This window comes from Notamacropus eugenii, chromosome 4 (assembly GCF_028372415.1).
Source record: "Notamacropus eugenii isolate mMacEug1 chromosome 4, mMacEug1.pri_v2, whole genome shotgun sequence".
In the NCBI taxonomy this organism is placed as follows: domain Eukaryota; kingdom Metazoa; phylum Chordata; class Mammalia; order Diprotodontia; family Macropodidae; genus Notamacropus; species Notamacropus eugenii.
Genome location: NC_092875.1, coordinates 286,999,653 through 287,020,532, shown reverse-complemented (window position 1 = coordinate 287,020,532; position 20,880 = coordinate 286,999,653). Strand labels below are relative to the sequence as shown.

At 38.4% G+C, this 20,880-nt stretch overlaps 1 protein-coding gene and 1 pseudogene across 9 annotated transcripts in view; one reads left to right on the top strand and one right to left on the bottom strand.

Annotated features, from left to right (window-relative positions):
- The window catches only part of PPP1R42 (protein phosphatase 1 regulatory subunit 42), a 58,102-nt gene extending 37,222 nt beyond the window's left edge, over positions 1–20,880 (top strand). For 3 of the 9 annotated variants that reach the window (XM_072604775.1, XM_072604770.1, XM_072604771.1), the window contains 3 exons: positions 1,000–1,052; positions 17,784–17,889; positions 20,477–20,880. In XM_072604775.1, the coding sequence (XP_072460876.1) occupies positions 1,000–1,052; positions 17,784–17,889; positions 20,477–20,487 (170 nt within the window). In that variant the 3' untranslated portion in view covers positions 20,488–20,880. Of the gene's footprint in view, positions 1–999; positions 1,053–13,587; positions 13,760–17,783; positions 17,890–20,476 lie in introns of those variants that run through there. The other 6 variants (XM_072604777.1, XM_072604773.1, XM_072604778.1 and 3 more) reach the window with 5 other exon arrangements.
- On the bottom strand, positions 4,974–5,971 carry LOC140501316 (mitochondrial carrier homolog 2-like; annotated as a pseudogene).

Here is a 20,880-nt window from a genome sequence, read left to right as displayed (position 1 = left end):
TTATAGTTATAATTAAGAATTCTAGCACCTGAGTAAAATTCAGTTGTTGGGATGAGGAAGTTATCTAATATGACTATTTCTGTGCATGACTGAGGTAGACTAAAAATAGAGGTCATTGATTATAGGAATTTCGGGGGTTGAAGGATTTGGAGGCCAAGGTGTTTAAAAAGGGATTATTGGTTGGAATAGAAAAGAGGACTATGAGCTAGCTGCTGAATTTAACCTTCTTAGGTGCAGCCCATCCCAGGCCTGGAATCTGCCCTTTCTCTGTTTTAAACCAGAGTCCAGAAGTTTAAATCCCATTCTTAGATACCATTTTCTTAACCATTTGTTCATTTCCTGACTCTGCTTTCTCTTCTGAGTTTTGTGCTTTCAGGGGATTACAGTGACTGAAAACACCACCTGTGCCCCTTTGGTCTTTAGTTTTTGCCCAGGACTTTTTAAACTTTGACAAAGTTTTCTAGGCTTCTTCTTGCAGTATCATTTGTACTTATGAGAATCACCAGAAATGAGGCATAAACGTCCACTCTTTTCCAGATCTTAATTGATTCTCTGTTATGTCTGGGATGAAATGCTGACAAATAGCCAACAAGGACTCATCAACTACCATTATTCTTTTTTCTTACTTTGACCTTACCAGGTGATTTTTTTATCTGACAGCACCTGGGAATCTAATATCATTCCTTGGAGGATAATCAGTAGCTTTCTTCTCAAAACACCCAGCTCCCTCCTTTTTGGGAAAAACCTTAAACTAATTTTTGGCTCTAAGTGTGACATTCTTCCCACAGAAGTCAGTTTTTCCTCACAAGAATCAAGTGAAATACTGTATGTAAAGTTTTTACACCATGTAGTTGTCTACTATTCAAATTTCATTCTCAGTTTTACTAAGCATAAACAATCTTTTAAAGTATAACTAAATATTTTAATGACTTGGCATACTGAATTTATACTTCTTTTTTTCATTTGCAAAGATATGCTTTTAATTCTTTGTACACACAGGTGACTTTGAATCAACCCATCAACAAATTCCTGGTTATTACGGTGCCCCACAGGTGGGTAAAAAAACTTGACCTTTTTCTCATATATACAGAGATGTCTTCAGAATAGCAGAGAATGTCCAGAAGTGTCAGAAGAAGTTAATATTACATTTTTTGGAAAGGTATGTTTCCTTCAAATGCCCAAGTGCTTTAAAAAAAAAAAGTTTTGAGGGGGAGGGTCTAGATTTCTTCTAAAAAGAAGAAATTCTTTTTCTAAAAGCTTTAGTATCCCTGAACTACCTGTTGTTCTTTTATCCAAAGCATGAGTAAAAGAAAGAAATTCAAGGTTATCAAGCAAAAATGTAATAAAAATCAATAAATTAAAAATATATCATTATTAAATGCAGTTTATTCACATGACCTACTTATATAGAGTGACCATCTGTCCTGAATTTCCAGAGTCAGTCCTGATTTCAAATATTTTTCCTGTTGACTTTTCACATAAATAAATTTATTTAAGGAACCCTTATTTTACTGGTATTCCTTCAGCCTGTGCATGTTACAGTCCCTTTTTGCTGAAGTATTTGTGAGTTTCAGTAGTAAAAAAAAAATTAATCGTCTGGTGATCAGCCCTTTGTTGATGGGCCTTTCAGTACTTAGCAAGGTTCTCTGATCACAGACATACAGCCCATTGCCAGGCTAGAACTCATATCGGAAAGCCTTTGTTCCTTGGTAGGAACTATAAGACCTAGTGCTCCAGTGACATAACCATTGAAAACCCATTTATCACTTCCAAATCATCATGACACATCAGAATAGATATTTAAATATGGTCAATTTGTAAAATAAATTTACTTCAATGAATCTGCAGTTTCATTGATGTGAGTATTCCCTCCAGATCAATTATGCCTTCTCATCCTGTGGTTCTCTTGTCCATGTCCTCCAAAGAGTGCCCATAAAACATAGTAGGGGCCTTTCCTGTGTGGGATCTCTTAATGTTATGTGAATTAACAATGCAACCCACAAGTTGTCCATTTCTTATTTTCTATCCTCCCAACATGATCAACCTATCTCCCTTTTGGGTCATATGTCTCTTTGATAACATCTTTTATGTCACTTTTTGTATGCAATTAATTGTTGATAATATTCTACAGATTATTTGTGCCCTTCTTGTACCTCTCTATTGCCTTTTGGATAACTTGAAGTTTTGGAATATTGGAGTTTGTATTATTTCATGATTCATAGGCAGATAGCATCATCAACAGAAGAGTGGTGTTAAAAAGATGGGTTTTTATTTCAAGAAAAATCTTTGAATCGTTGAACCCCGGGTAACTGTTCTGGGGGCCCAAATTTCCCAAATGCAGTCCAAATGTCTGTCTTCCTCCTGTTCCATTCTGAATCCCAGGCAAATGTACATTTGTTGTGTCTTTCTGACATGTGTGTATATACACACACACATACACACACACATATATACACACACATACATGTGCATATATACACACACTATATGTATATATACACACATACACACATACACATACACATATATCCACTCTATAGGCTATCCATCTAAATATATAGCATCATCCAGACAGCACATATGTTTCATTCACTGGGCTTTTCTTTGGTGGAAAGCTAGAGCAAACTGTTCTGAGTTATTATGGATTCATGTAGGAGACTCTGCAGTGTTCTGAAACCTGTTGCAGCCACCATATTATCACCTGCAAACAGCATCTGGTGGACCTCACCACCTAGAAAGGGAATCCCTTTTTCTTTTGCAAATTTCTTTAGTAAGCATATACCTCCCTGGCTTTCACCTCCATTGATACTAATAAATAAAGGGACAGAAAACAAAATTATCTCTGTTGTTGCGTTTTTCAAAGAATCTTATAAATACAATAAGCACAGTAGGATCTTGTATTCTGGTATCTTTGGATCCACTGTGTTATTAGAACAATATAATTTATCTTAGAATGTCATTTATGACAGCCTGCCTGTTCTCATCTTATATTTTTCTTTTTTCAGTATATAATTTATTTATTTTTCAGTTCTTAGCATTCATTTCCACAAGAATTTGAATTCAAAGTTTTCTCCCCATCTCTCCCCACCTTCCACCCAGGGACAGCATGCACCCCATCTACCCCTTCCTCCAGTCTGTCTTCCCTTCTATTACTCACCCCTTCTTCCATACTCCTTCCCCTCTATTTTCCTGTAGGGCAAAACAGATTTCTATACTCCATTGCCTGTATAGCTTAATTTTCAGTTGCATGCTAAAAACAATTTTTAACATGCATTCTTTAAGCTTTGAGTTTCATAATCTCTCCTTCCCTTCCCACCCACTCTTATTGAGAAAACAGGCAATTCAATATAGGTCGTACATGTGTAACAATGCAAAGCGCTTCCATAATAGTTATGTTGCAAAAGACTAACCACATTTCCCTCTGTCCTATCCTGCCTTTCATTTATTCCATTTTCTCCCTTGGCCCGTCCTCCCACAATAGTATTTGCTTCTGATTATCCCTTTCCCCAATTTGCTGTCCATTCTATTATCTTCCCTCTCCTATCCCCTTCCCCCTTGCCTTCCTACAGGGTAAAATAGATTTCTATATCCAATTGAGTGTGTGTTATTCCCTCCTTAAGCCAAATCCCATGAGAGTAAGACTCAATTGTTTCCTTTCCTCTCCCTGCTCTTCCCCTCCATTGTAGAAGCTTTTTCTTCCCCCTTGTATGTGAGATGATTTGCTACATTCTACCTCTCCCTTTCTCTTACTCCTAATACATTCCATTCAACAGTAAATTTTATTTTTGTAGGTGTTCTCCCTTCATATTCAGCTCACCCTGTGCCCTCTGTTTATGTCTATATATGTATATATATATATATATATATACACATACATACATACCCATACACACCTACATATATATGTATAGATAGATAGATAGATAGATAGATAGATAGATAGATAGATAGATAGATAGATCCCTCTAACCACTCTAATACTGAAAAAGGTCTCATGAGTTACAAATAACTTCTTTCTATGTAGGAATGTAAACAGTTCAATTTTAATGAGTTCTTTAAGGCTTCTCTTTCCTGTTTACCTTGTCATGTTTCTCTTGATTCTTGTATTTGGAAGTCAAATTTTCTATTCAGCTCTGGTCTTTTCAACAAGAAAACTTGAAAGTCCTCTATTTCATTGAAATTCCATTTTTTCCCCTGAAGTATGATACTCAGTTTTGCTGGGTAGGTGATTCTTGGTTTTAATCCTATCTGCTTTGACCTCTGGAATATCATATTCCAAGCCCTTTGATCCTTTAGTGCAAAAGCTGCTAAATCCTGTGTTATCTTGATTGTATTTCCACAACACTTGAATTGTTTCTTTCTGACTACTTGTAATATTTTCTCCTTGACCTGGGAACTCTGGAATTTGGCTACAATATTCCTACGAGTTTTCCTTTTGGAATCTCTTTCAGGAAGTGAACAGTAAATTCTTTCCATTTCTAATTTACCCTCTGGTTCTAGAATATCAGGGCACTTTTCCTTGATAATTTCTTGGAAGATGATGTCTAGGCTCTTTTTGTGATTGTGGTTTTCAGGTAGATCAATAATTTTTAAATTATCTCTCCTAAATCTATTTTCCAGGTCAGTTGTTTTTTCTTTTTTTTTCCTTCTACAAAGTTGCTTTATTAATTTTTCTAGTTTCACAAGTTGTTCAAAATTCTTGTTCAAAATTTAACCATTCTTTATTCTTAAAAAGTTTAAAGTCAAGGCCTATACTCCGTAATAACCTGCCCATTCCTCTAGAAAAGGGCCGTTTGGCTTTATGTAAATTGTATCTAAACCCAAAGCAAAAATCGCCCATTTCAGGAAAGAGAATCACTGGGGAATCTCAGCCATAAAGCAGCTTGCGCTGGGAAATGGACAAAAGAGGCAGACACCAAATACCTCCATTTTCCCAAGATTAAATGATTATTTTAAAAAAGCGCACCACAATATATAGAAATCAACATTCTCTCCCATAATTCTGTGCATCTGGGACTACAGAAATGTCATTGCCTCTTCCCTAACATCTTCAAATTAACATCCTCAGGTCACAGCAGTAAGTCTTCCCAAAGGGGACCTTCCAGAAAAACAAGCTATTTCCACAACTCATGTTTCCCTCTTTTTGCAGCATGCACCAACAGTCTAACCAGTAGGAATAAACTGGGGCATAAGGAGGACATCCACCAGCAAGGCCACAGTTGTTGACCACCATCAGGTTGGAGATAAGCACAAAGGGGTAGGTCAGCATACTGGCAAAGAATCCAGTGACAGCCTGGGAATAACTCTTCATTTCATTCATGGTGGAAACCCCACTCTCCAGTGCATAGGTACTGATGAGGTAGGCCAATGAATTACAGAGTCACAAGGAAATGATGTCCCCCAAGAGACGAAGAATAAGGCCCACAAAGAGTCCTAGGAAGCCCTCCTCTAGGTAAATGGTTACTATGGAGTCGCACAGTCTGCAGTATTTGGTCTCTCTGCCAATGAATTGTACCACAGACCTCAGAGTAATCACATGGAAGGGCTGTGTGATGAGGGTAGTGGCAGAACGTGCCATCATCTCACTAGTCATCTCCTTGATAACCCTTTCAAAGCTGGATGGAACATCTTTTTCTGAAGGAGGTGGAGGTCCTTGTTTTAACTCCTCAGCCTTGTCACAATCCTGGTATCGCTGCAAAACTTTACTGTGGACCACAGTTCCAATGGTTCCAGAGCACATTCTGGGAGTTAAGCCTTTAAAGAGCCTGCTTTTTCCATCGATATTCATAATACATTGAACACAACAAAAGAGACCAGGGAGTTGACAGACATGCCACCCAAAAATATTTCTTCCCAAAGTTGGAGGAAGAGGCTCGTATCCCACCTGTACAAGCACCTTCACATACATGAGAAGCTGCAAGAGGATAGTGAGGCCCGAGCCCAGCAGCACCTGACTGGCCGCCTCCACCATGATGACACCCACGGATGGAGTGACAGACTAGCAGGCAGGTAGACCGAGCCACGAACCAACTGGTCCCGGATCATGTGCCGGGGACAGCCCAGTTGTTTTTTCAGTGAGATATTTTACATTGTCTTCTATTTTTCATTCTTTTGGTTTTGTTTTGTAATTTCTTGGTTTCTCATAAAGTCATTAGCTTTTATCTGCTCCATTCTAATATTTAAAGAGCTATTTTCTTCAGTGAGCTTTTGAACCTCCTTTTCCATTTGGCTAATTCTGCTTTTTAAAGCAGTCTTCTCCTCATTGGCTTTTTGGACCTCTTTTGCCATTTGGGTTAGTCTATTTTTAAAGATGTTATTTTCTTCAGCATTTTTTGGGGTCTCCTTTAGCAAGCTGTTGACTCACTTTTCATGATTTTCTTGCATTGCTCTTCCCAATTTTTCCTCCACCTCTCTTACTTGATTTTCAAAATCCTTTTTGAGCTCTTCCACGGCCAGAGACAACTGCATGTTTTTTGGAGGTGTTGGATATAGAAACCTTGACTTTGATGTCTTCCTCTTATGGTATGCTTTGTTCTTCCTCATCTGAAAGGATGGAAGAAAATACCTTTTCATGAAGAAAGTAACCTTTTATAGTCTTATTTTTTCCCCTTTTTTGGGCATTTTCCCAGCCAGTTACTTGACTTTTGAGTTCTTTGTCAAGTAGAGGGTATACTCCAGGGACCTGGAAGTTCTCAGTTCCTCTAAGGTGGCACAATCAAGGGAGAGGAGTAAGCTCCTCTCCTGGCCTGCACTCTGGTCTTGTCTTTTCTGCCCAGGATCTGTGAGTAGGATTTCCTCTTCACACCCTCCACCAGCTCCACCACACCAGTGCTCCTCCTCACCCCAGGACTGCCACTCAGGACTGAGACTCAGATTGGCTGCTCAATTCCCCCAGGATCTTTAGGCCCAGGGCTCCAAAAGTGGAGGTTGCTGCCACTCTGTGGCTAGGGTTGGGGCAAGACACCGCTCCCTTCTCACCCAGGTGAAAGAGTTTTCTTACTGACTTTTGAAACTATCTTTGGCATTTGTGGGTTGAGAAATCTGGGAACCACAGTGCTACCCGTGATTCCACACCCTGAAGCCTGCTCCGGTCCTGTCTGTGCAATGCTGCACAGCCAAGGTTAGTCTCTGGTCCACTCTGGGCCCTGTGTGATAGACATTTCCTGTCAGCCCTCCTGGCTGTCTTGGGCTGGAAATCTCTCTCACTCTGTCGTTTTGTGGCTTCTGCTGCTCTAGAATTTGTTTAGAGTCATTTTTTACAGGTATTTTATGGGCTACAGGGGGAGAGTTAGAGTAGGTCTGTCTTTCTACTCTGCCATCCTGGCTTCACCCCCTTAATCTTATATTTTCAACAAGAATGCCCTCAGAATGTGTATAAATTTTTCTAATAAACATTTCATAGAGATGAGGATTATGAGTTGGTAGTTATTTGACATCTTCTTTTGCTAGCTGTAATGTTCATGATGTTTTCCAATCTTTTGGCTTCTTACCCTTTTTCAGATATTCTGAGAATTGATTCCTTGCCCTCAAAACTCTGTTATCTTCAGCATCAACTTCTATATATGTTTGGTCTGCCCTAGATATCTTCCTGTCTCTCCTGAAATAAATCCAGAATTGATTTAAAAAATTAGTTTGTCAGACTGTATAGCCAGCCCAAGTTTGAGTTGAATATGGTCACTATTCTTATATATAACATTGCAGTAATGGGAAAAAACTGTAATATATAGTGTAATATGTACTATGAAAAATTCATTAGAATCAGTAATCATCTTTAGGTATGAAGTCTCAGGAAAATGGGATATTAAGAGATGAAAATAAGTAATGTCTTTTGTGGGTTCAAGTGATAGACTTTTTTTAAAAACCCAAAAGGTTAAGTAAAATAGAAATCTAACATGGTCTTTTGATCAGAAGGCATAAAGGTCTAAATCAGACAGGGAACAACAAGGGAAAAGAGCAAGAATTTGTAATTTTTATTATCTGATTCTTTATTAAAATTAAAGATAATTTTGCTAATTAGACTAGAATTTTAGAAAAATCAGGATACTAGAATTTATTTTTATTAAATCATCTTATGTTATAATAAAAGTTATTTACACTGTGCCATAAAATAGTTGGAGAACAGTATAGTTATTTTACTATAATATGTGTTTGTAACTTGTTGATCAAAATGAAATACTTGAAATTTAAATGAGTGAATATCATCTTGCTGTGTGAGTTCTAAGAGATTAAAAACCTCAGTAATATGGAATAGAGGAAAGAGAGTGAGACTTGGAGCTAGAACCATCTGAGTTATAAACCTCCTTCAGATACTTAAGAGATAATACTTAACCCTGGGCAAGTTATTTAATCTCTGTTGGTCTCAGTTTCCTTATCTTACAGATGAGGACAGGGTTAATAATAGCACCTACCTCACAGAATTATTGTGAGGATCAAGTTAAATAATATATAACACACTTTGAAAATCTAAAAGCACTATTGATATGCCAGCTGTTATTGGTACAGTCACTCAATTTCTGTAATCTGAATTTCAGAGAGGTTGCTGCTGCTGTTTCAGTGGAAATGCTATGTCATTTCCTGGTACACACAGAAATTCAAATGGAGTAGCAAATCACACCATCACTGAGGACCTTTATACTGCTTGAGAAAAATGACCTTAAAGGAAGGCTTTCCTGATCCCTCTAATTGTTATTTCTGTTTCCTGCCCCAAATTACCCATGCTTAAATGTTTTATCCTCCCACAAGAAGGTAAACTTCTTGAGAGCAGAGATCGTGTCATTTTTGTCCATGTCCTTAGTCCCTACTACATTACCCTGCACACTGTAGGCACTTAAGAAAGACTTACTGAATTGAATGATGATGTTTATAAAATGATTGACCATGCTTAACAACTTTTTGCTCTCAAGTTATTTTAAATGTTCTGGTTTGTTCTTACAAAAATATCAGATCAGCATATGTTTTATCTGGTACTCTCCCTTCTCACTCATAGGACCTCCAGAGTAGATTTTCCAGATTCAAAATACTCCATGGTATCACATTCACTCCACACCATAGTTCATAAGACCTCAGTAAGTTGTTTATTTTTTTCTCTAATGCACTATGGGACATAGTTAGTTTAAAACAAAGGCATTTAACCAAATAAAACAGACAATTCATAATAGAATACTCCCCCCATTGTGGGGTCCAAAATTGCCCAATAAAAGAGTACAATAAAAGAAACTGAGGCAGAGCTCCAAGTCAATAGCATTTTAATAAAGGGTCCATGCCCCCCCTAATGAAGTAGACCTCAGAACTTCCTCATGACCTGAGATGCCCCCTTCCTCCAGGTCTTAGTTTTATTGTGTTTGATATCCAGATGATACAGAAGAGGCACAGTAAAATACACAGTCGTATTGGTTGATAGATCTTGGCCTTGATCCTCCAGGAGGGTCTACCCAAAATATAGAATCTCATTGGCTGACAAGTGAGTTCTCAAGCAGACCCAGAGGCTGGACTGATAAACAGATGTCAAAACATCTACATGGGGTGATGAGCCAGTAGAAAGGTTATTGGCCAAATGGTTGTGGCCCTTTCCCTATGTTGAGGGATAGAGGGATGACAAGAGACAGAAGGGCAACAAAAAATAGCTGGCAGACTTTCCATGTCATTGAGTCACCTCTACCATGCTAGGCATGGTCACCATAACAAGGCAAAAGCAAGTTAGTTTCCTATGATTAAGCAAATGAACTCACAATCTGCAGTTCACAGCTCTGGGGCCTAATATAGAGAACATATAATCCCTACCCTTGTGGAATAAATAAACCAGGGGTCTCAATAAAATCAGGGTCTAAATTATTTCCCACACCATAAACCTAGGCATGCTCCTCCATACATACATACATACATCATCATCATCATCAGTGAAGAAAATAAACAAGAATGTAGAATAACACTTAAGGGAAAGAAATGGGCAATGCATGTAATAAGGACACACATACAGGACCAGCTCACATCACTAAAGTAAGACCACCATTTTCTTCAGTTAATGTCTTCATGCTGCTCTCACTGGTCCTTCTTCTCAGTAGGTATAGTATCTGAGCTGAGCATTTCACTCCACTGATCTTGTGGTATTACTGGGCAGGTAGTTTCCTGTAGCACATTGTTCTACTGGTCTCAGCAGACTATTTATTTGGAACTTGCTGGATAAATAGTCTGCTTGTCATTGCTTCTTGCTAAGTCTTCTGGGATCATCTTTTCAGTTCCACTCACGCCATCTCAGCTTTACTCTGCTAGGGTATAGTGACTAGATATCACTGGTTATAACTCTTTAGTCATAGCTAAAACACTTAGCTAACAAAGCCAGGAATAGTGACCCCAAGTGAGAATTTGTCTTTTTGATGACTGAGTGCAATTGAGATTCTTGAAGCCAAAGCAAGTATAAGTACCTTTGACTTGCCCAGGGCCACACAGCTAGGATGTGTCTGAGGTCAGATTTGAACTCAGGAAGAGTCCTCTTCCTGACTCAAGGCCCAGCACTCTGTCCTAGCTGCAAGTGCCACCAAGTGCAAGAGGCAGAGATGAGGAGGGAAAGAATTCCAGGTAGAGGGAAAACCAGTGAAAATACACAAAGTTGGGAGATGGAATAATATCTAATGCAAAGAACGACAAGGAAGCCAGCATCCCTATATCAGTTTAGTATGTGGAGATAAGATTTAAGAAGCTTGGAAAGGTAGGAAGGGGATAGATTATGAAGGACTTTAAAGACCAGAGAATTTTGTATTTGATCCAGGAGGTGATAGGGGGTCACTAGAACTTTTTGAATAGCAAAGTGACATGGTCATGTCTCTTCACTTTAAGAAGATTAATTTGACAGCCGAGTAGAGGACAGAATGGGATAGGAAGAGACTTAAAACAGGGAGACCAACCAGAAAGTTACTGTAATAGTCCAAGTGTGAAGCGATGAGGATTTGTGCCAGGGTAGTGGCAGTGTCAGAGAAGTCAGTGTAAAAGAGATATTATGAAGGTACAATCTACAGGTCTTGGCAACTAATTGGATATGGGGAATGAGAGAGAGAGAAGACTTCAGTATTATACCTAGCTTGTAAGCTAAGTCATTGGAAGGCTATTGCTGACAGTAATAAGAAAATTAGGAAGGGGGAGGGTTTGGCGAGAAAGATGAATTGCATTTTGGACATGTTGAGTTTTAGATGTCTACAGGAAGTCCAGTTCAAAATATTCAGCAGGCATTTGGAGATGTGACATGCAGTCAGGAGAAAGTCCAAGACTATATAAATAGATCTAAGAATCATCTGCATACTGATGATACTTTAATCCACTGGCACTGACAAGATCACCAAAGGATCACTGAATAGAATAGAGAAGAGGATCCAGAACAGAGCTTTAGTGGATACCCATTGTTAGTAGGTGCAAACTGGATGAAAATCCAGCAAAAGAGACTGTAAAGAAATGGTCAGACAGGTAGGAGGAGAGCCAGAAAAGAGTAGTGTCACAAAAAGCTAGAGAGAAGACAGTATCACAGAGAAAAGGTTTAAAAACTGCAGATAGGTCAAGAAAGATGAGGTTTGAAGGAAAAGCCATTGGATTTGCTAATTAAGAGATCATGGTAACATTGGAAAGAGCAGTTTAAGTTGAATGATCAAATGAGATTCAAAGACAGAATGCAAAGATTTAAGAAGAGAGTGAAAGCATAGAAAGTGGAGGCAACTACCACAGGTGGCCTTCTCAAGGAATTTAATCATAAAAAGGAGGAGAGATATATGCTAGTGGGACAATAGCTAGTGGGAATGGATGAATTAAGAGAAGATGGGGGAGACGTAGGATATTTGTAGGTAGCTAGAAAGCAGACCAATAGACAGGAAGAGGTTGATTAGTGAGGGAATGGGGTTATAGAGGAGGTATCATCTGCTAGAGAAGATTAAAGGAATGGGATCTCTAGTGCACATACGAGTTGTCTTTGGCAAAGAAGAGATCACCTCTTCATGTGAGAGAAGCCTCAAGGAAGAGATAGTAGCAGAAGACATCTTCTCAGTGATGTAAAATGAGGAGGATGGAGAAAGAGAGATCTCTTGGTGACCAATTGTCTTGGTCAGTTTTTCAGTAAAATATGAGGCAAGGCTCTCAGCTGGGGTGGGGAGAAGAGCCATGAGAAGTTTGAGGAGGGATGAAAAGGTTTAGAAGAGCCATTGTGGTGAGTGAACCAATTAGGAAAGTAGAAAAGGATTGCTTTGCTGCAGTGACAGTTAAGTTGAAATTACATAACGTAAATTTGGTATGGACCCACTCAATACAGTTCCATTATTTTCTCCAATTTCTCTTACTGGCATGTAAGTAGAAAGGAAGGCAGTAGATGTTGGGATCCATCCAAGGCTGGGGCTTAGCAGAGAAAAACTGGTGATGGGACAAGGGGGTAAGGGACATGAGTATACTGTAGAGTTGGATTGGTTTACCAAGGGGTAATATGGGGAAGGAAGGGGCACACCTGAGGTGAGGAATTGATGGTCATGATGTGGACAAATAACAGTATTAAAGATTGTAAAGCAGAGAGAGAGGTGAAATGACAATAAATTATAATCAGATCAAGGAATTTCAGAGTTCATGAATATAGAAAAAGAATGGGTTATAGCAATGTCAAGGATATGACTATCTCTATAGGTGAGGCGGGGTGGGAGGAATAAGTCACAGGAAATGAGTAAGTTAAGGAACTTGGGAGTTAGGTTGTTTGACGGAGAATCAGTATGTATATTGAAACCCCCTATTATGAGGTCAGGAGTTGAGGAGGAAAGACCGTGAGCTAGGCACTCAATTCACTGAGGAAGAAAACAGTATCCTAGAGGTCAGTAATAACTTATCAGAATTGTGACCAGTGATGAATACGTATTGAATGAACTAAAAGGAGGAGGATAAAAGTCCTGTACTTTTTCCATGCATGCCCCTTCCATTTTCCTCTGTCCCCTACCACACAGACAGACACATACTTTTTCTGTAAATGAGATTTCATTTTATGAGTGAGGCCAATATTCTGGGGAAATACATATGTGGATCAAGCATTGTCATGTGGCTTTTCAGTGATGATAAAACTTCACTGTTGATGATTGAGAGATTCAATGGAATTTTCCTCTGCCAAGAGTTCCTCTTTTTTCCAAGAAACCTAGATGGAATTAATAAAAGTTCCACTTAGGGTCTCAGGGTATGGAATTGGAGGCTCACTAAGGGTGTTTGCCTACAGAAAACCCTTTAACACTATTGCTTCCTTTCTAGACCTTTTACTTTTTGCCTGTCGTGGGTGAAGGATCGGGAATTAGTCTTTTTTGACTAAGTGGGATAATAAAAACTCAGGGGGCACATATCATAAAGTATGGAAAACATTTTATCTCAATGGGTGATCAGAGAAAGATTATGTAGTCCTGCCTGCTTCTGCTCTGCCAATTATAAACAGAGATACCGACACAGAGATTTTCCTGTATTGTTCATTATGCGTTTGTGGTGGCTCAATCATTTCAGACATGTTTGACTCTTCATGACTCCATGTGGGGTTTTCTTATCAGAGATAGTAGAGTGATTTGACATTTCCTTCTCCCTCTCATTTTATAGATGAGGAAACCAGGGCAAAAAGTGTTAAGTGACTTTCCGAGGGTCACATAGTCACATTTGAACTCGTGAAAATGAGTCTTCCAGATTCCAAGTCCACTGCTCTATCCGCTGTGCCACCTAGCTGCCCCTAGGTTTATACATACATCATTTATAAAAATCACACACTAGCCTATACAAACATCATGATAAGTCTCTTCAAGATTTATATGATTGCTGTCAAATGAATATTGTTCTTAAGTTATTGTTTCCTTAGCCCAGCATTTCAAAAGTTTCTGTTATCTTCAAGACAAAATAAAAACTGAAAAAAAAAAAACTGGACAAGAGCTGAGAAAAATAATGCAATCAAAAAACTGAAAAGGAATTCAGAGGGTTATTTAGTTCAACCCCTACCTGAGTAGGAATCCATTGTATAATATCCCTGTGACAAGTGATCTTCCAGCCTCTCTCCGTTTGATTTATAAGGAAGGAGAATTCACAGAATTCTGAAGCAGCCCATTAAACTTTGGACAGCTCTAACTGAGCCGATATTTACCTCTCTGTAACTTCCACCTATTGTCCCTAGTTTGGTCCCTGGGACCAAACAAAACAGTCCCTCGTCCAAATGACAGCCCCTCAGGTACTTGAAGACAGCTATCATATTTCTCTTTCTTCTCTGGGGTAAACTTACCATGTTCCTTTAACTAACATGCTTCAGCTTGTCAATGTCCTTTCTAAAATGTAGTGCTCAGAACTGAAAATTATATTCCAGGTACAATCTTACTAGGACAGAGTGGATGATACCTTCCTTTTTCCTAGACAATATCAATTTGGCCTAAGATTGCATGAGCATTTATGAATTCAATATCAGACTGTTGACTTATGATGAACCTACAATTCACCAAAAACCCTGCTTTTTTTTTTTATATGAACCACTGTTTAGTCAAATCTCTTACCCTCTCTTTTTTGCAGTTTTTTTTCAGCCAAAGTATAGAACTTTACATTTATCACTGTTAAATTTCAGCCCATCATATTAACCCGTCAAGATTTTTTTGGATTATGATTCAGTCTTCTCAGCTTTGTATTGTCTCAAAGTTGATAGGCATGCTGCTTATGTCTCCCCACTTGAGTATTGATAAAAATGTTAAAGTCTTGATAAAAATGTTTGGCACAAAACTAAGGACATATACAGGGACCACCCCACTGGAGACCTCCCTCTAGATCTACACTGAGCCATTAATAAGTACTCCTTGTCACTGGCAATTCAACCATATCCAAATACAGTGAAATATACTTTTCATGTAGCTCACAATTCTCCTTGTCTACAAGGATAGTATGAGAGACTTTGTCAGCTTTCTTCCTGAAATCCAGTTATACAATGTCTAGCACCCATACAGTATTCTCCTGATCTCTTAGTCTAGTAATTCTGTCAAAAGGAAGGAAGGGCAGCTAGGTGGTGCAGTGGATAGAGCACCAATGCAGGAGTCAGGAGGACCTGAGTTCAAATCTCACCTCAGACACTTGACATTCACTAGCTGTGTGACCTTGGGCAAGTCACTTAACCCCAATTGCCTCATCCTGGGTCATCTCCAGTCATCCTGATGAATATCTGGTCACTGGATTCAGATGGCTCTGGAGGAGAAGTGAGGCTGGTGACCTGCACAGCCCTCACTCACTCAAAACAAAATCAAGTGCAAGTCATGTCATTATTTCTCTGGTGGCATGATCTTCTTTGGCAACGAAGGATGAACACACACACGGAAGGAAGGAAAGAAAGGAAAACAGAAGAAAAGAAATGAGGTTAATTTGGCACAATTTCATTTTTGATGCTTTTCTAAATACAAATTATCTAATGATATGCTCTAGAATTTTATTGATCTCATAGAGTCAATATTGCATATTTCTCAAGGGACATTGTAATAATTATAATAGATATTCATATAGTGTTTTAAGGTTTGCAATAGGCTCTGCATACATTATGTCATTTGAATAAGTAAGCCTGAGTAAGTAAGTAAAGTAGCTACAATGAGTATTCTTCGCCCCATTTTATATTTTTATGGCACTTAGAAAGATTAAGTGGTTTGTCCAGGATCCCACAGCTAATAAGTCTAATTATCACATGTAACAGATACAACCAAAGGTAAAAGTTTGTCACTGTCCACAGTCAGGACCCCTGTTTCAAAGCCTCACGGTCAATCTTAGCTCCTCTCACCCATCCTATTCGACTAGTAGCTAAATGTTATTTCCACATCTCTCACCTACACCCCCTTTCTCACACAGCTGCTTCCCTTGTTCAAGGCCTCAACACTTCTCTCCTGATCTGCTGCAATAGTTTCTGATCTTCAAACCTCTCCCTACTCCTGTCCATCCTCTCCCCCTACACACGCACACACACATGCACACACACAGGCACACAGAGGCACACACATATGCATACACATATACACAAACACACACACACACAGGGACAGTTACCAAAATGATTTTCCTTAAATGAAGATCCCACCGAGTTACCACCAGTAAACTCCAGTGGATCCTTATTACCTGTAAGGTTAAATCTAAACTCCTCTGTTTGACATTTAAATCCCTTCACAATTTTCTCTCTTCATCCCTTTCCAGTCTCCTGACACAGCTCCCCTCTGATACAGCCTCCTTGCCCTTCTATCCCTCTCCATGACTCTGAACCTGCTCTGCCCTATGCCTGAAACACATTTCCTCCTCCCCTCCTTCCTCTAAGAATCCCTGGTTTCTTTCAAGACTCAGCTCAAGTCCATCTTTCACAGGAGGCTTTTCCTGATCCTCCAGCTGCTAGCACACTCTCTCTCCAAGTATTCATTTTCTTACTATATATTATATAAATACACTATATTTGCATTTATTCTATATCACATATTTTTGTATCTCATCCATACATGTCAAAAAGACATTAAATTCAGCATGTCCAAAACTTTATCTTTCCCCCCAGTCTTCCCCTCTTCCTAACTTTTGTGTTACTGTAGAGGGCAACACCATCTTCCCAGTCCCTCGGAGAAGCATGCTAAGTGTCAACCTTAACTCCTCATTATCTCATCATCCCCATATCCAATCTGCTACCAACGCCTGTTGATTTCACCTCTGCAACATCTTTCAGTACACCCCTTTTCTCCTCTGATACTGTCACCAGCCTGCTACAGGCCTCATCACCTTAAGCCTGGGTTATTGCAATAGGCTGCTGGGGGTGTAGCTGCCCCAAGGCTTTTCCCCACTCCAAATCCATCCTCCACTCCACCACCAAAGTGATGTTCCTCCAGCAGAGGTCAGACCATTTCACCTGTTCAATAAACTCTAGTGGCTCCCTACCACTTCCAGGTTCAAATACAAAATCATCTGTTTGGTGTCTGAAGCCCTTCATAACTCCCCTTTCTCCTTCACACATCTTCCCAGTCTTCTTACACCTTACTCCCGCTTTGGTCCAGTATCACTGGCCTCCTTGCTGTTCCCATGAACAAGACACTCTCTCTCATTCCTCACATTTTCTTTTGCTGTCTCCCATGCCCAAAATGTTCTCTTCTCATCTACACCTCCTGGCTTCCTTGGCTTCAAGTTCTAACTAAAATCCCATCTCATAAAGGAAGCTTCCTCCAACCCCTCTTAATTCTAGTGCTTCTCTCTGATAATTATTTCTTATCCATCTTGTGTATAGTTCGTACACATCTGTCTGCTTGTTGTCTCCCCACCTCCCCCATTAGATTGTGAGTTCCTTGAGGGCAGGTACTATCATTTTTCCTCTTTTTACATCCTTAGGGCTTAGCACAGTGCCTGACACACAGAAGGGATTGTTTTAGGAAAGAAGGAAGGAAACAAGCATTTATTAAGCACCTACTGTGTGCCTGGCACTGTGCTATTAGCTTTACAAGTGGATGGAGGTACTATTATTATCTCCATTTCACACATGAGGAAATTGAGGCTGGTGGAGGTTAAGTGACTTTCTCATGTCACATAGCTAGTCGGTATCTGAGGCTAGGTTTGAATTGAGGTCTTCCTGACTCCAGGCCCCGCGTTCTATCCACCGAAGCCACTTAGCTCCATTTTACTTTTTGTCTTTATGGGCCCTGGGGCTAACCACAATACCTCGTGCTTAATAAGACACAATAAATGCTTGCTTATTGATTGATGAGTATGATCACTGACCCTCTTCTTATATTCAGTTCAATAAGTATTAATCATTTACTTTGTGCCAGACATGTGCCAGGGTTACAAAGACCAAAAACGTTCCTACCTTCAAGCTTACCCCTCCGTTAATGAGCATCTTTCCCTCCATTCTGCTTTCAACTCATCCTGATGAAGGTCAGTGTAACAGATTGGTTATAGTAAAATGAAATAAAATGTCTAGAGTTCTAAGTTTTATTCCAGTTCTCCCACTGACCTCTACAATACAATTGAACCTATTAAGGATTGTTTCATTGTCATGTCCCACAAAATGTGATAGAAATATTTACAAGTGAATTGGTTTGGAGTTCCTTAAATTGGACATTATAGAATTATAAAAAGATGTTTCTTGCCTCAAATCACAAATGAGAACATAATTTCTGATTCTCATTTACACAACAAAGAATGATCAAATATTTTAGATAGAATTTTGGCATAATCCTCACATAGATGGAGCATAGGCTGTACACTTCATATTCTTAATATACTAATATTACAGGAATAACAAGGTTATGGAGCAAGTAACACACCATGGGCAAAAGAATACTATGTAAACGTACAAGAATAATAGCTAACTAACTTTCCAATCTAGTATTATGCAAACTCAAAATTCAGAATCAGAATATATTTCTGAATAGTCTATTAATTAATTCTCCTCTCTATGCCAAGAAACTGATGTTTATGCATTCCAGAGCCCTGCATATTGGCATCTGTGCCCATCTACTACAGGGGAGCATTGGCCAACAGCATGTGCATAGAAAGGAAAACTTTTTTCCCTTCCTTTATAATTGTCTATAATCTATGCTTATGTGTTTTTACAAAAGCCTTCTTTTCCTGCATGGAAGGAAAGTTAGACTCCTTCACCTTTTTTGAATCTCAAACTGAACTTGTTACTATCAATGTACATTTTAATTAAAGATCAGGTTAAAGCTGTTTTTTATTTAAAAGTTGTTTCTGAACAAATGCCTTTACTATTTGCTTAAAAATAATATGTAGTATTAAGCAAAAAAAAAGATTCAGTATTTTTTCTTTCTGTGTTTATCACATTAAATAGTTCTGACAGATGTTTCCTCTCTTTTTAAATGTGGTAGGACATGTTTGAGCCTTGGTAATTTTAAAATAGACATTAAATACCTTTATGCATTTCATATACATAAGATCCACTGAGAATTGTGTATTGCCAGTAAAATGAAAAGTTGCTTGATTTATTTTAACTGTTTGATTAAAACCCAAGCATGGTTAATAGAGTCAATCCATCTTTTTGTTAATGTGAAAATAATAACTCTGCTTAGTCAGATTCGAATATACTTAGTTTCAGACATACCTAAGAAATCTCTAGGGTATGTGATTTGCATTACATTACGTTATTATCTGAGCATTTCTAAAATACCCGGTATCTTCTACTAAGGCAAGGGACTATCATGAGCTTTTTATGTTATGAAGTTATTCAAAATCTGATGCTATGAAATTAAATATCATTAAAAGGTACTTTGTTTTAACTTTATGTACTAACAGTTTTAACAAATAGTTTCTTTGTCCCTTCTGTGAGAAGAATTTTGAAAACTGAATATTTTTAATCATTTACCTCTTTAATCACACAGCTCATAAAGAGTTTGTATATAAATTCATAATTCAGAAATCTCTTTTGCTTTGCTGAGTTTAAATGTTCCATATTCAAATGCATATGCAGAAAAATATAGGATATTATTATATCTCACTTCAAATAGTGTATAATATATGTGTATTCAAAATGTCTGTTGCACACTTTCAAAGTGACTTCTATTAGCATATTGCAGGTAGTACATGAGTCTATAACTTCAATGAAGCATAGCATGACACCTAAGAGCCTCATAATAGTGGGATCTCCAGGGTTTTTGCCATAGAATTGTACCCAGGGACAATACTTCAGTAGACATCTTTGAGAGTTGCTTTGGCCACCTCCAAAACTGTCATATAATGGGTAATCTTATGACAAGCTTTTGTGAAATTAGGCTTTTCTGGAAGGCCCAACATAGTCATATCCTGTCATTTCCAGTTTTTAAGATTTGGAAAACTAGTGTAGTATAATGCAAAGAGGTCCTGACTTGAAGTCACAGGACCTAAATTAAAATTTTTGCCCCATCACATATTACCTATGTTACCTTGGGCTTCTCTGGGCCTCAGTTTTCTCAATTATAAATTGAGTAGACTGGACTATCTAGATGAATTGTAAAGTTCTTTCCAGCTCTATATCTATGATCCAATACTCTGCCTTCCACTAGTATAGTTATCTTCAGTAGCAATTACTGGGAACCCAGAAGGGCAACAAAAGAAACCCAACTACCCATGGGTGACAGAACATGCTACCATCTTGGTCTTGAAGGTCCTGTAGTGATTGCCTAGGGTTGAAGGAAAGGAGGGGCATAATCCCATCCACAGTTGTCAGAAATCACTATGAACACCAACCCATAAGGATAGTGCCAAAAAACCCTATACAGTGATCATTTTCCAGATCCTTAATCCAATGCCCTGATTCTCATCCTTCTCCAATGCTGCCTGATCCCAGATCCCAAATCTTAGGAGATTTCTGTTGTTCAATTTAAACTCAGAACATACATCAAGTTTAGTGAAAGACTAAGATGATGTTAATAAGTTGTGCCTTTCCTGTCTTGCCATTAAATCACAATTTGTAATTTTTGAAAGATTATTTAACATTGGAGTGTTTTTCTTTTTTCTTTCAATACAGAAAACTCGTGAAGTATAAGCAAAACCTGAAACCTAGAAGGATGCACCTGATCCTTCACAAAGAACCTATCCCCCTAATGTGACACTTATATTTAGAGATTTCTTTTTAATTAAAAAATTATGAAGATCTAAACTATAGGCTAAAAATCTGGATTCTTATTTTGTGACAGCTATCTCTCTTCTAATTGTGTAGCTGATTTTATTATGCGGGAAAAATTAGTGCTTGCCTTTTTATACTTTCTTTTTAGAATCTGGAAGTGAATTCCACTTAATATCATTGCTTTTCAATTTTTTATCTCAAAGATCAGACTGATTTATTTCTTAGTCATTATATGCTATTTACTGTGAAAAATAAAGAGTTTAAACACAACCTCCAAAAGAAATTAAACATTTTCAGCCAACAAA